The sequence below is a fragment of the Arvicanthis niloticus genome, chromosome 22, assembly GCF_011762505.2.
Source record: "Arvicanthis niloticus isolate mArvNil1 chromosome 22, mArvNil1.pat.X, whole genome shotgun sequence".
NCBI lineage: Eukaryota > Metazoa > Chordata > Mammalia > Rodentia > Muridae > Arvicanthis > Arvicanthis niloticus.
Genome location: NC_133429.1, coordinates 48858003 through 48871645, shown reverse-complemented (window position 1 = coordinate 48871645; position 13643 = coordinate 48858003). Strand labels below are relative to the sequence as shown.

The 13643-nt window shown below is 45.4% G+C and overlaps 1 protein-coding gene across 21 annotated transcripts in view; it reads right to left on the bottom strand.

Moving 5' to 3' along the window:
• The window catches only part of R3hdm2 (R3H domain containing 2), a 121354-nt gene that overhangs the window by 27488 nt on the left and 80223 nt on the right, over window positions 1-13643 (bottom strand). For 11 of the 21 annotated variants that reach the window (XM_076920472.1, XM_076920468.1, XM_076920477.1 and 8 more), the window contains 5 exons: window positions 13440-13548; window positions 10657-10752; window positions 7918-7949; window positions 7758-7811; window positions 1547-1779 (listed from right to left, as the gene is read on the bottom strand). In XM_076920472.1, coding sequence (XP_076776587.1) covers window positions 1547-1779; window positions 7758-7811; window positions 7918-7949; window positions 10657-10752; window positions 13440-13548 — 524 coding nt within the window. The remainder of the gene's footprint in view (window positions 1-1546; window positions 1780-7757; window positions 7812-7917; window positions 7950-10656; window positions 10753-13439; window positions 13549-13643) is intronic. The other 10 variants (XM_076920479.1, XM_076920481.1, XM_076920485.1 and 7 more) reach the window with 4 other exon arrangements.

Below are 13643 nucleotides of genomic sequence, written 5' to 3'. Positions count from 1 at the left end.
AATGTGTAGATTGGTGTTCATGGGGTTTCCCTAGCAAGTGGACAGGGGCTGCTTCTGACTCTGCTCCCTGCCATTGGATCCCTTCCTCTGACTGAACTGCCTGGGTGGGAGAGGATGTGCCTAATGTCCTAGGGTGGTGTGGTTCCCAGGGGGCACTCCCTGAGGAAAAGGGGAGGGGTTAGTGCGGGGAAGGACTTATAAGGGTAGGACTTGGAAGAGGGGGGCTGCAATTGGGATATAAAGTAAATAAAAAAGTAAATTATTGGAGGAAAAAAAAAAGAAAAAAAGAAAAGAAAAAGAAAGGGCAGCCTATGCTCTCAACTGCTGAACTGCGAAGCCATCTTTCCAGCCTCCATGCCTGGCTTTTCACACAAATGCTAGAGATGAAACTCGGGTGACCATGCTTGCACAGTGGGAATTTTACCTTCTGAGCTATCTACCTGGCTCTCACATGAACATTCTCAGGAGGGACTGAAGGGAGTAGATCTGTGCCTGAGATTAGTAAATCTGCTCTGAAAATGGGTTAGAATAGAGTGGAGAGATAAACATGGAGCTAATACCATAATTTAATAAAATGAAGGTCTAGTTAAAGGCAGAGGCTGGTGTTAGAAGGGATTAACAGGAAGAGCAGGAGAAACCTAACAGAAGCAAACAGCTCCGCCACACTGGTGTCTACTGGAGATACGACCTATAGTTCTTGTGCTGTGTGACTCACAGAATCCTTTCAGGGGCATGGATAGATGTGGAGGTTGTCGAGGTCACATGGAATGCTAAACAGCCATCTGGTAAGACTGCAGCAGGGACAGAGGGCAACCCAGAGCACGGAAAGGTGGCAATAGGCCATCATGCACAACATGAGGCTCTACTTCCTAGGGATTACATTCCAGAAAAGCAGGGGTAGCAGGATGTATCTAGTAAGTTCTGGCATGTTGGCTACTGCTGATTGGTTATAAACAATGACACTTTATACTCCCATGGGGCAGAATGAAAGTACCTGTCATTTACATCTTACCATGTAACTTTGTTCTGGGCTGAAGTCTACCTCAGTCAGATAATGTATAAAATAACTAAACTATAACCAGCCCGCCAGCCTGCCTGCCTTCCTAAAAAAAAAAAAAAAAAAAAAAAAAAAACCCAGAAAGTCTGAAAGAAAAATCAAAGAGGCAACTAAATTTAAGAATGAATAATGGCACCAGGCATGGTAGCTCCTGCCTTTAATCTCAGCACTCAGGACAGAGGTAGGTGGGTCTGAGTTCCAGGCCCACCTGGTCTACAGAGTGAGTTCCAGGACAAGCAGGACTTCATAGAGAAACCCTATCTCAAAAAAAGAAAATAAAACTAACAGACAGACAGACTGACAGATAAATAGATTAAAAAAAAAAAAAAAAGGGTAATGGATCCAGGAAATCAGATTTCCTCTCTTCTGGTAATGCTGTTAAGTTTCCAAGCAACTGCACTATACCAGATGTTTCACCTAAACTAAGTTACTTTGCAAAAGACAAGCAAGAAGGGACAGTGTGCCCTGAAAGGAGAGCAGCTGTGGTACCTGGCCTGGAGAGCCTGCCTGCACTGCCGCCTTTACTGCTGCCAATGCTGTCACCTCGGGTGAGGATGGAGATTCCACTGAAGCTGCTGGCTTTGGTGACAGGTGGTCGCATACTTCGGACAGAGCCATCTGAGTCTGTGCTGCTCCAAGGCCGTGGCTCCAGGGATTTGAGTTCGCTGTCTGTGCTGCTCTGTCGGCTGCTTGAGGTGCGGCTCAGCCCTTCCCGGTTTCCCCTGCAGAAACCACAGTAGTCAGAGGACCTCCCCCCAGCCCCCAATTCAGCAGAAGGGCCAAGAGAGAGTTCCTGTTTTATTCTCTCATTAACAAAGAAGGGGGGGAGGGGTGTGGACACTGACTTCCGGTCAGTTGGCTGGCCAGCTGAGACCTGACAGGAGCAGACAGAACAAGGTCCAGCACAGTAACACACAGCACAGAGGCAAATCTCAAAGATCAAAAGCACTGGCAGCTAGCTCAGCACAGTGATCCAAGGCGGATGGGAAGCGACATACAGGGCACTGAGACTGACTGTGGTCTCTCTTCCACACCCTGCAGGGATCTCACACATGCAGGAAATGGAGGGCAACAGAAGGGTAGCAGCAACTTCTGGGACTTCTTCAAACAAGAGAACTCCTAGAAGTTACTGTTGATACAAAGTGGGAATAGCCAGTGACATGGCTGCATCCCATGAAGATCTCCCAGACAGCATGCATCCAGGCCACAAGAGGGACTCATGAGAGAGAGCTTTCCAGGGGTTGGAAGACTGTAGTGAACACTCTGACTGCCCATATTGTTTTGTGGAAATTCCATCTTGGTATCTGAGAACAGACGCCACAGTTGCTAAGGACTCAAGAAGATCAAATATATGCTTGGGACTTGGTAGAAAGGGGCTTGACTGTACTTAACTTTTAATCTCACTGCCTTGGGTGAGGGACAAAACTACTGAGGAAGGCATTCTTCTGTTCTTCCTTGTTATAAAACGCCTTATCCCGACACTGAAAGCATTGCCTGCACAGGGCACTGGCTGTGTACACCTTCAACCCAGCACTCGGGAGGCCGAGGCAGCTGGCTCGGAGTTTGAGGATAACCTGGTGTATAGAGCAAGTTCTAGGACAGCCAGGGCTACAAACAGAAACCCTGTCTCAAAAACAAATTGCCAATGATTAAAAATGGCAGTATGCTCCAAAAACAAAAACAAACAAACAAAAAAAACATTGTTGACCTGAAAACTTTTGTCTTGCCTTAAAAAAAGATTATTTAAGTGTGTATAAAATATTTTGGTTGTATAAATGTATGTATACCACATATGTGCCTGGTATCTACAAAGCTCAAAGAGGGCATCAGATCCCCTGGGACTGTAGTTAAGGATGGTCATACACAGCCATTGGGGTGCTGGGAACTGAACCCAGGTCCTCTGCGATAGCAACCAGTGCTCATAACTGCTGAGTCATCTCTCCAGCCCCTAAAGGCTTATTTGTTGTTTACACATGCCTGTGTCTGTGTGTGCATGCCCCAAGTACACAGATGTCCAAGGAAAACAGAAGAGAGAATCCCCTGGAGTAGGCAGTTGTGAGTCAACACATGTGGGTGCTGGGAATCAAATTTTGATCCTTCTTTGTTGTTCTTGTGAGTTGTAGGGAGTTTTGTGTTTTCATGTGTGTATGTGTGCATACATGTGAGTCTGTATGAACATGTGTGTAGTACATGTCTGTGTATTTTTCTTGATCAGGTTCTAGTATTTTTGAATTGTTTTCATTACTATATTTTACTCATTTATTTTGTGGTCATGTGTGTATGTAGGTCAGACAACTTGCAGGTGTGGTTGCTTCTCTCCTGTGTGAACACTGGGGTCAGGCTCAGGCTCTCATGCTTGATGGCTGGCACCCTCACTCAGTGGTCGTCTCACCAGCTTTCCGCCTTATGTTTTGAGACATCGGCTCTCACCAAACCTGGATTACTAATAAATTCAATTAGACTTCTGGCCAATAAGCTCCATGGATGCTCTGCTTGACTCCAGAACAGGTTACAGATGTGCTGCCATGGCCAGCTCTTCCAAAGGTGCTGGGGATCTACAGTCAGGTCTCCACGTCTGCAGACACTGTACAGACTGAGCCCCTCTTTAGCCCCTCTCCTCAACACTTACTGCTTCTCACTAAAAGCACACAAGGCTCAGCAAGTTCCTTCATTCTAGTATCATCCCAACAGCTACTATCTGAGGGAACCACATGACAACAATCACCAAGATTTTGGTACATATACTGGTGGGTAACTTGGCAAAACCATAGTAGTTTGGATTCCCGTCTTTTCATCATTATCCCACCAAAACCAAACAGCAAAGGCACTTTGCTCGGTTGTTTTGAGAGTGAGCTAGCTTGCCTCTTCCCTGCCTCCTCTCTTCCATCAGCTAGGATTCCATCACCCTGTGCTGGCTGTCAAGAACTCACTCTGTAGACCCTCCTGGGACTGCAGGTGAGCCACACGAGTGGCTGGTGGTCACTTTCCCGGTTTCTATTACCCATGCCATGGAGCGCTAACAACACGCAGGCACCACTGATTAGCAATATACCAAGTCGTCTTTGCTACCCGGAGTACACAGGATCTCTGCTTCTCTATCTGGAGCTAGAATAAGGGACTGTAGCACAGTCCTGTTTTCTCTAAAACTTAATCTTTATTCTCTGGATGCCAAGAGCAAAAAAGGAAACAAACATAATTCAGAGACTGTTCAAAACAGAAGCAGGAATGAAGCAAGAGCCAGTAGCTCTGTCTCAGCCAGGCTACTGAAGACTCAATGACAATGTGTATGCAGGCTACTGGCCGTGCCAGTGGATCAAGCTGCTCATTAGACAGTATAGCCCGGACTCTGTTGGTCTGTCTTCTCAACTACAAGACTGCATTTATCTGGATAACCTGTCATTTACTTTCTCTTGGTACCTGAGGGAGATGGAAAGTGCCTTAGGAAGTAGTGCCTCTGGACCTATCCAGTTTCTCCACAGCAGTAATGGTCAAATGCTCAAAAATGGATTGTCTGATGATTTAATACATTATTCTCTTGATAGAGAATCTAGAGAGAAAACAGACCAGTTTCCTTCTCTATAAATAACATATCACTAAATATATGGCAATTTGAGGAATGATTGGGTTGGGTATGTGAGAGAGATGGGATAAGGATAGAGAACACACTCATACGTCACGTGTTATAAAACCAGAGCTAATGTAGGTAACATAGCCCTGGTCTCTGTTGCTCTTTCAAGATGGGGTATAGGTAGCCCAGTCAGGGCCCTAACCAGGTACGCAGCCAAGGGTCCTCCTGTCTCTACTTCCTTAGTGCTGGGATTCAGGTATGTGTGACACTAGACTCAGCTCATGTGGTATGAGGATCAAATCCAGGGCTTCACACATGTTAGGCAAGAGGTATACTACCGAGCCTCACCCACCCCAGGCTTCTCTGATCTAGTTTTACAGCAGACTTAATTTAGTCTTTTATAGGAGGAAGTCCAGTTTGTTGGGTTGTAGAAGGGGTGACATTTGATTAAGAGTACAAGACTTCTCTATGGCCTATTTATCAATGGACAAAGACTTCCAGAGAACTGGGGAGTTTGCAGTTATTGCCAGTGTAGATGATAGAATTTGGCATATTATGTATTTTCAAAACCATGAAATGTACAGAAATGTATGAGGAGTTTTACTAAAACAAGGAATACACTAAGTAAGTTTTCCACCAGCTCAACCACATTACCAGTACCTAACCTAGGCTTAAAAAACTTCTCTTGTTCTTCAATCTTTGTGTCTTCTTTTAATTTACTTACTCCTTTATTAAGACAGGGTCTCACTGTAGCCTGGTTGTCCTAGAACTTGCTACATAGATCATGACTCTATCTTTTCCCAAGTGCTGGGACCAAAGGTATGCATCACCATACCAGTTGTTTATTTTTAAAAAGCTTTATTTTATTTTACATTATGTGTACATGTGGGTGTCAGTAGGGAGCCTGTGCATGCAATGTGCCCAGAAGAAGGTGTAAGACTCCAGGAAGCCATAATCATAGGCAGTTGTGAGCTTCCTAATATGAGTGCTGGGAACTGAACTCAGGGTCTCTGCAAGATCAGTATGCGCTTTAACTGCTGAGCCATTGTTCTAGTCCCACTCTTATTTGTAATTGTTAATCCATGTTTTATATTTGTGTATGTGAAGGTCAGGGGACACCCCCAGGAGCTAGTTCTCTCCTCCCACCACCTGACTGCTGGGGCTGGACGCAGGCCACCAGGGTTGGCGGCAGCTGCATTCACCTGCTGAGCTGTCTCACTGGTCTTCACTTAGGTCTTTAATCAAAACACAGTTCGATTTTTCAGGCTTGAAACAAAAGATGTGGAGAGGTGAGGGCTGCACCTGCTCATTGCTTCTTCAAGCTGTTAGCTACAGTTTGGTGGCCTGATGCTCACAGGGCAGCATCGCTCTTAACAGTGAATCTGAATTAGGCTTCAATGGAACACACTCTAGTTTGAGAGGAGGAAGGACTGTTTGTGAAGAGCTGGCATGGGACAATAAAAGGAACACTGGGCAAAATCAGTCTCAGTCTCGCTGCTTACGGCCGCATAAACTAGGGCTCGCTATTCCATCTCCACCTTCTGTTTATTCCGACATAAACCCTTTGATCAGGTCAATACACTAAGAAAGTTGAACCAGGTAAGATACGTCGGCAACTATAAGGCACTGTTCTCTGGGATAATTATGACTATAAAGTATATGCTATCTAGTAGAATTTCATTTTTTTTAATGTGAAAATTTTACATATCTTTGGTACTATCAACAATGCAAAGCTCACTCAGCCTCTGGTTTTCAGATGGACTTCAAGGTGGCACTGTCTAAAAAAAAAGAGGTCAGAGGGGATGGAGAGATGGCTCAGTGGTTAAGTACACTGGATGATCTCCCAGAAGACCTGAGTTTAATTCCCAGGACCCACATGGTAGCTCAAACTGTCTTTAACTTCTTTCAGAGAATTCAACACCCTCTTCTAGCCTCTGTGGGCACGGCATGTATGTGGTGCATAGACACTCACACATAAATCTTAAAAATTTTAGAAAAATGAAAATTCTTCTCCTTCCCAACAGTGAGAAATGTCATTGTCTTTCTCCTTCCTCCTCTTCCTTTTAAGATTTATTTTTATCAATATGTATGTGTGTATCTCTGTGTGGAGTGTAGGTGACTGTGGAGGGCAGAGGGCATTCAATCCCTGTGAGTCGCTCACTGTGAGTGCTGTGGAAGAACTCAGGCCTTCTGTAGGAGTAGTGCACACTTTAACAACTGAGCATCTCAGCTTCAGAAAGGCCGACAGGAGAGGACAGACAGAGCTCTAAAGTGAGACATATATTCTGCGTCTCCTATGGCACTCAGGACTTAAAAAATGGAGAAACCCTTTGGAAAGAGTTAGTATTGAAATAGTGTCAAATCTGCAGGCCCCCCACATTCTGCAGCTCTCTGTTGGTAATGAGGAAGAACAGACTGACAGTGAGTGGGACCAGATAGGGTGTTTCTCACATCTGCCTTATATTGTCCCTTAGGATGGGACTGAGAGATTAAAGCGAAAAGATTTTATGGTGTTTGCTTTGTTTAAAGAGTAAGAGTATTGGGTACTGGAAAAGTTAGTACAGCAGGGAGCAGTAGCTCCCCTCACCATGAGGGTAAGTAACAGACAGTAAGTCCTAGGAAGGACTGCTCTAGGTCATTCTAATACAACCTGTCCTCTCTGAGGTTGGTCATCTTAGACATTATACTGTCTCAAGGGAAAACCACACACAGAGAGATATTCATATATGTATTTATACGCATGCATCTTTCCTAGAGACACAAAACAGTCCCTGTTCTAGGTTCAGATATCAGCTGTCCACACCTTTCCACACACTGAGCAAAGGCAGTCAGCAGAACCCATCCTTTTACCTTACAGCAGGTGGGGGGAGGGGGAGCAGCATCTGCCTGTCTCACACAGCTGGTGTCCCCTTCACCATCTACTCAGGGCTCAGTGACACTGGCAACAATAAAGTCACTGAGGTGGAGTCTTTTTTTTTTCCCAAAAGGAAAAAAAAATCCAGTATTGCAAAACTCACAAATTTAATTATTCCACAAGCAGCCATGCATGGAGCAAACTCACTCACTCCACTGAAAGATTACAGCAAAACAAAATTAAAAATAAAAAGGAAAGATAAAATCACACACAGGTACCTAAAAATCTGCCTTCTCTTGTGAGAGCTAGAAGAAAAGGCTTCTTTGGAGAGTCTGTTGGTTAATATCAAAAACAAAACAAGAACAGCATCATTACAGGATTGGATTCACCTCACTGATGAAGCTGAATGGCAAGCAGAGGGCAGGCTGAGTTACTAACCTGAGGTCACTTAGATATCCATTCTGGCCGGTCTAGGTAGGGGAGAAAATGGAAAATAACTCATAAGAAAGTAATAAGGCACAACAGAAAAGGATGTCTACGATGCTATGAACACCCACGTTCTTCAAACCCAAGCTCTTGCCCATCAGCAGGGAGGGAGCAAGGCTAGGGTGACCACCGCTTACCCCAGACCAGTCTCTCACCTGTCGAGTGAAAACATTTGGCAGTTTTAGCCTTCCCACAGCGTTTAACATGAAGGTCGACAGGGGAGAAGTATTAGAGGAGGAGCCGGGAAGCCACCAGCCTCATTGTGCCCTCTCAGCTCTGCGTTTACTGCTGTAGTAGTGAACTCAGTGTGATCACTGACACTTCATCTTAAGCTCAGAGCGAGGGGGACAGGAAAAGGAAAGTAACCTCAGTGGCTTTTCTCTTTCTGTCCTGTCCATCTGCCCAGATGAAGGCGCCGCGCCTTGAGTCCCGGTATGGGTGAGATATTGGGGACGCAGATACTTTTTAGAGCCTAAAAAACTGAGGACATTGGCGTCTGAGACAGTCCCACCAGGATCGTTTCTGACAAAGCCACTGAGCTGAGTGAAGTGGCACTGTGGTGGACCCCGAGCCTTAGGAGAGGCACTGAGGACGGGCGTCCAGCTGTTGAGCACAGCGGGCTCTGCACAGGGCAGCTTTCCCAGGCCGCAGCGCAGCGCAGGCTCTAGAGAAGGCCGCAGCAGCAGCATTTCCATCCGAACACCCTTCTCGGCACTTCCCGCTCTTCGGGCCTGTCCTTGTCCTCACTCTACCCTTCCTCATTCCCTCTGACTGGGCACGCTCCTCTCCACAGGAGTCTTTGGAGGATGGTGGGCTTTGGCCATTTCTCCTCATCTAGATCTTCTGACATTCCCGAGGCCTCTACTACAAGAGCTAGGAAATACTGAAACGAAAGTGATAAATCCACAAGGATTTAACAAAGAATACATGTATTAGCAGAGGCTTGAGAGACTAGAATCAGGAAGAAAAAGGAGAGAAGCACTAACTTTGCCTTTGCTATGGCTGTTGGTAGTTATGTTCCGCTACAGTTGATAACTGGCTCCAATGCCCTGTAGTAAACCATCTGTGCTTCCAGGTAACAGGGCTTTGCCAGGGCTTGACACAGCGAGGCAGCCATTTTCCGTGTGTCAGCTAGGCTGTCATTGCTGGGACTACCTAATCTAAGAGCCCAGAGCAGAGCAAGCTATCAAGAGGCAGCTTCCACTGGGTTGTGAACATGGACACTGGAGCCAGAGTGTCTACAACAAACACCAGCACTCTGGCTAACGAGCAATGCTATGGTAGGCTATTATCAAATCTCTCTGTCTTAGAGTCTCCTTTATAAAGTGAGGAAAATAGTTAAAATCACTTCACAGAGCTGTTGTGAAGACGATATAAGGAAACCTACAAGACATGCCTATGAGACAGTGAGTACTACACAAGCCTTCTAGTCACAGTTCAGGATCATCCTGGCCATGACCACGGCATCTCTCCTCTCATTCCACCCACCTGGTTTGCAGGTAATGCACTGTGCTCCCTTGAGTAGGGATAATTTGGAGGACAGACTCTCCTGACTCAGAATGAAAACCTACGTAATAGAAGGTAAGATGGCTGCCTCTTGAATTCTAGGCCAGAAAGCTTGTTGTGGCCACTTTCCATAAGGATTCTTAAAAGCGCTTGGCTCTCTGTCTAGACAACAAACAAACATTGTTCTGGAGTGGAGACATTATTGTTCTGAGTGAGGTGATGATGAAAAGACACACACGTTGTTTGTGTGCGTTTGTCTGTGATATAAAAATGGGAGGGTGTCTTGATGGAAGAAGAAGAACAGAGGATCGGCAGGAGAGCAGTGTCCATCCACATGATCACATGATCTAAACCTCCTTTGTTGCTAAGCTGTTACTCTGTCTGGGTCCACGTGTTTTGAAGGTCTGTTCATCTGTTGCTTATCTAACCTGTCCCTGAAATCCTGCTCCATACCTCTTAGACTAACAGGCAAAGGCAACTAGACACGGGGTGATAAGTGCATTTGATATGGCCCACAGTTCTTAAAGATAAAGTTACCTAAGCTGGCTGGCTGTTGCTCTTTGGACCACAAAGCCATTCCTGTTCTAGGAGCAAGGTAAGAAATAGAGGAAGAGGAGGCTTCCCGTCCCAGTAGTGAGTGTAGGGAACTGGGGGCATCCTCTGTGCATGGGGACTGCGGGACCTGTAGAGGACGACGTCAGAACAGCCCTTTAATAAAGCATCAATATATCCTAAAAACAGACTGGCCAAACAAGATGTGTGTTGAGCCTGTATGGATACTGAGTCTTCTACTGAGAAGCAAAGATGTATAGAACAGACAGCGGGAGTCTGGAGGGTGAGTGGGAGGAGGCTGGGCAGGCGAGACACAGGGCCCTTTCATTAGCTCTGCCAAAACCAATTCCCTTTCCAGTCTAGTCATATTTACCAAATTCAGCAACTCCAAGTTTTGGTTCTCTTTGTACAGCAGAATGTATTCCAACACAAATGAAAACCTGTAGCTTCTCAAGAAGCCACGCTTAGGGTTAGAGGTCAAATCTTGGACTGACTGATGTTGGTGAAAAAAAAAAAAAAAAGAAAAAGAAACAAAAGACCCAGCAACATTTATTGGAGGGTTCATTCCATTCACAGTTCTAAAGATTAAGAGCTAAAAGCTATGGTCTGACAACTCTCAGAAGCTACACTTACCTCTCGGGCAAATATTCTCTCTCGGACCCTTTGATATTCCTCCTCTCTCTCTTCTATTGACTTGCTCCTCCTTCCATCCTGCAATGGAACTCTCATCTAGATCGGTGAGCAGAATTAAGCTAGTTAAGTTCTCCTCGTACTGCAAGCTCACTGCACACCAGCAAGGAAGAGAAACCGGGAAAGTTTACAGTTGCCATTTAAAAAAAAAAAAAAAAAGAAAGAAAAGAAAGAAATAAAATAAAATTTCCAGTCCTAGACAGGTTTCATGGGCACATCTGACCATGCAGCTTGGGAGATCAGCTTTTCTGGATGGTAGAGGACTTTCCGCCCGCCCCCAAACCCCAAATATCAAGAACAACTATGTATAAGGATTGGTTGATTCCCTGAGTACTCAGGTACTGCTCAGTCAGCAAAGATCAAGAAAACAGCCCTGGGAAAACAAACAGCAGTGCTTTAGAGGGCAAGTAAGGGGAAGAAGGAAGCTGAAAAGGGTAAAGAAGTAAGTGTTTAGCACAGCTGAACAGAGGAGGTTTACAGAACTAGCACTGAGCAGGACCCTTCTTCAGTCGCTGATGCCACATCCTAGCAACCGAGTCAAACAGGGCTTAGCAAAATCTCAGGAGTGAGGCTAAACTCAAAGACTAAGCATTTTTTCTCATCTTAATTAGAACAATTGAAGGCAGTTGAGGAGACAGAAATACAAAGAGAACAGCGCAACATGGGAGAGAAAGAGAGAGAGAACAAATGGAAAGAAATGAGCAGAGAAAGGAACAGATAAATGAGGCACAGTGAAAAGGGGAAAGGAAGACAGCAAGAGCAGAGGAGGAGATGGAGGACAGAGAGACGTTCATGTTCTCTAACAGACAGAGTGACAGACCAATAGTAATGTTGGATGGGCAAATGACCACTCTGGCTAGCCACCACCTGGCTTCCCACCACCGCTCTTCCTCTTGATGCTGTTTGTGACCCTTGTCCCAGGTCAGTGTGACAGAGAACCCTCTCTGCAGTGACCACAAAGGCAAGGGCCTCAAGAGGAAGCCCATTACTCAATGCCTCAAGCTGCACAACTCTGACCTTCAGCCAGAGGCTCCAGATGAAGCTCAAGGAACCCACTGCTGCTCGAGGCCAAAACTCTGTCTTTACCTGTTTCTAAAGGTAGCCCCAGACTTCTGGGGTCCTAGCTCTGATTAGATACTGTCCTCCCCACTCTTTGGAACTTGTATTCTACTAATATGTTTCATCGGCTCTATTACAAGGAGACACAAGACCCTTGACAGGCTGCCCAACTTCGAGCACAGCATGCCCATGGCAGAATAGAAAGTATAATCGGGCGTCAAGGCAAATCCCAGCTGTTGACTCCCAGCAAACTGACTTCAGGCAAGTAACTTAACATCTGGTGGACTCAGTATTTTTATGTGTAAAGTGGGGTTAATAACCCCATTTACACCGGGTTGTGGAAAGGATTAAAAGAGATAACATATATATGATTAAAGGAAAGCTCATCTCTGGGAAAACAATAAAATCCAATGCTACCTTTGTTACTAATATCACAGGCAGGAAGTGTACAGGATCCACCCTACTAGGGACCAAGCTTGAAGCTGTGAGACGAAAAGTTTGCAGTAGAAACAGACAGATCAGCTTCCATTCCGATGTGCCTGAGGCCTGACTACCTCCTGATACATGAAAGGGGCTTTGGGAAAATGTAGAGAAGGGCATCAGGATGGAAAGGCTTTTTCTTGTTTAAAATGAATTTGTCTTTTGGTAGTTTTCTTTGCTTTCAATCAGACCCAGCGTGTTTGTCCACATTAGATGATGGTGTCTGTCTTAAAAGGACTCCCTTTCAGTTTCAGTAGCAAGCAAGAAGGTCCTGGTCTCAAGACCATACAGTATTTCAAGAAACCTAAGTGTGACTGTAGAAGTATGGGATCATTATATGGCTACAACTCCTCACTGAGACTCCTCCTGGTTCTACCCAACCATACTCTTCACATCTAATCTCCTCTGGCAGCCAAGCAGACGTAGGGTAACTCTAAACTCTCCATTTAGCTAAGAAAACCAATCCTCACTCATTTGCTACCATTGCTAATCATTAGGACAGAGATCTGAACAGCAGCTGGCCCCACTGTGAATGAAGGGATTGGACACTCTAGTCTGTTTACTGCTTAGCTCCATAAACGTGAATCAAAAGGAACCCGAGTTCCCCCTTACTGAAAGTCACGTTAACCTACCATGGTGGAAGAGTTGGGAAAGATTCAGTAGTTTTACCAAAGGGGATCAGAGACACCTCTGTAACTGGTTAGGTTAGACACAACTGTGCCAGTCTAAGGCTAGCCCTCAGCTAGGGTAAGAGTGGAAATGGGATAAAGCAACTTTTGGTTATTTTGGTAGCTCCCAGTATAAGCTCTGTAAGACAGGGAGGGGTTGGGCAGAGATGACACTGAAGTCAGCGACATCAAGGCTGACACAGGGAGGGACCTTGTCTGTCCAAAATGAACTGCAGTTACAAGTTAGAGGCAAACCTAAAGAACTGTAGGCCAAATGAGACCTCAGTACCATGTCTCTCTGGGGCGACTAGCGTGGCATCCAGCTCAACAACTGTAGCCAACCCTCAGTGGTAAGCCCCAACAACTGTAGCCAACCCTCAGTGGTAAGCCCCAACAACTCAGGACAACAGTTCTACGTGTTTTACCATTCTAAGATACTTTCAATTTTCTCCACTCCCCCAAAATCCTTCTCCCTTCCCAGTTTCTCTCTTTATAGCCCCGCCCTCTTCCATTGTTCACCTGGTTATCATCTCGGTCCATGCTGGCATCATCTCTCTTGAGAATGAATCTCTGCTGAAATTCTGTGTTCTTCTCATCTTTTATATGTTCTGAGAACCTCTGTTCAGGGCTGAGATTTGGAAAGAAATTTGAAAATAAGGGTGGAAAAAAAGACCTTTTTGTCAGAGAGAAGAACTTTATGCACACTTCTCCTAAATTCCACAT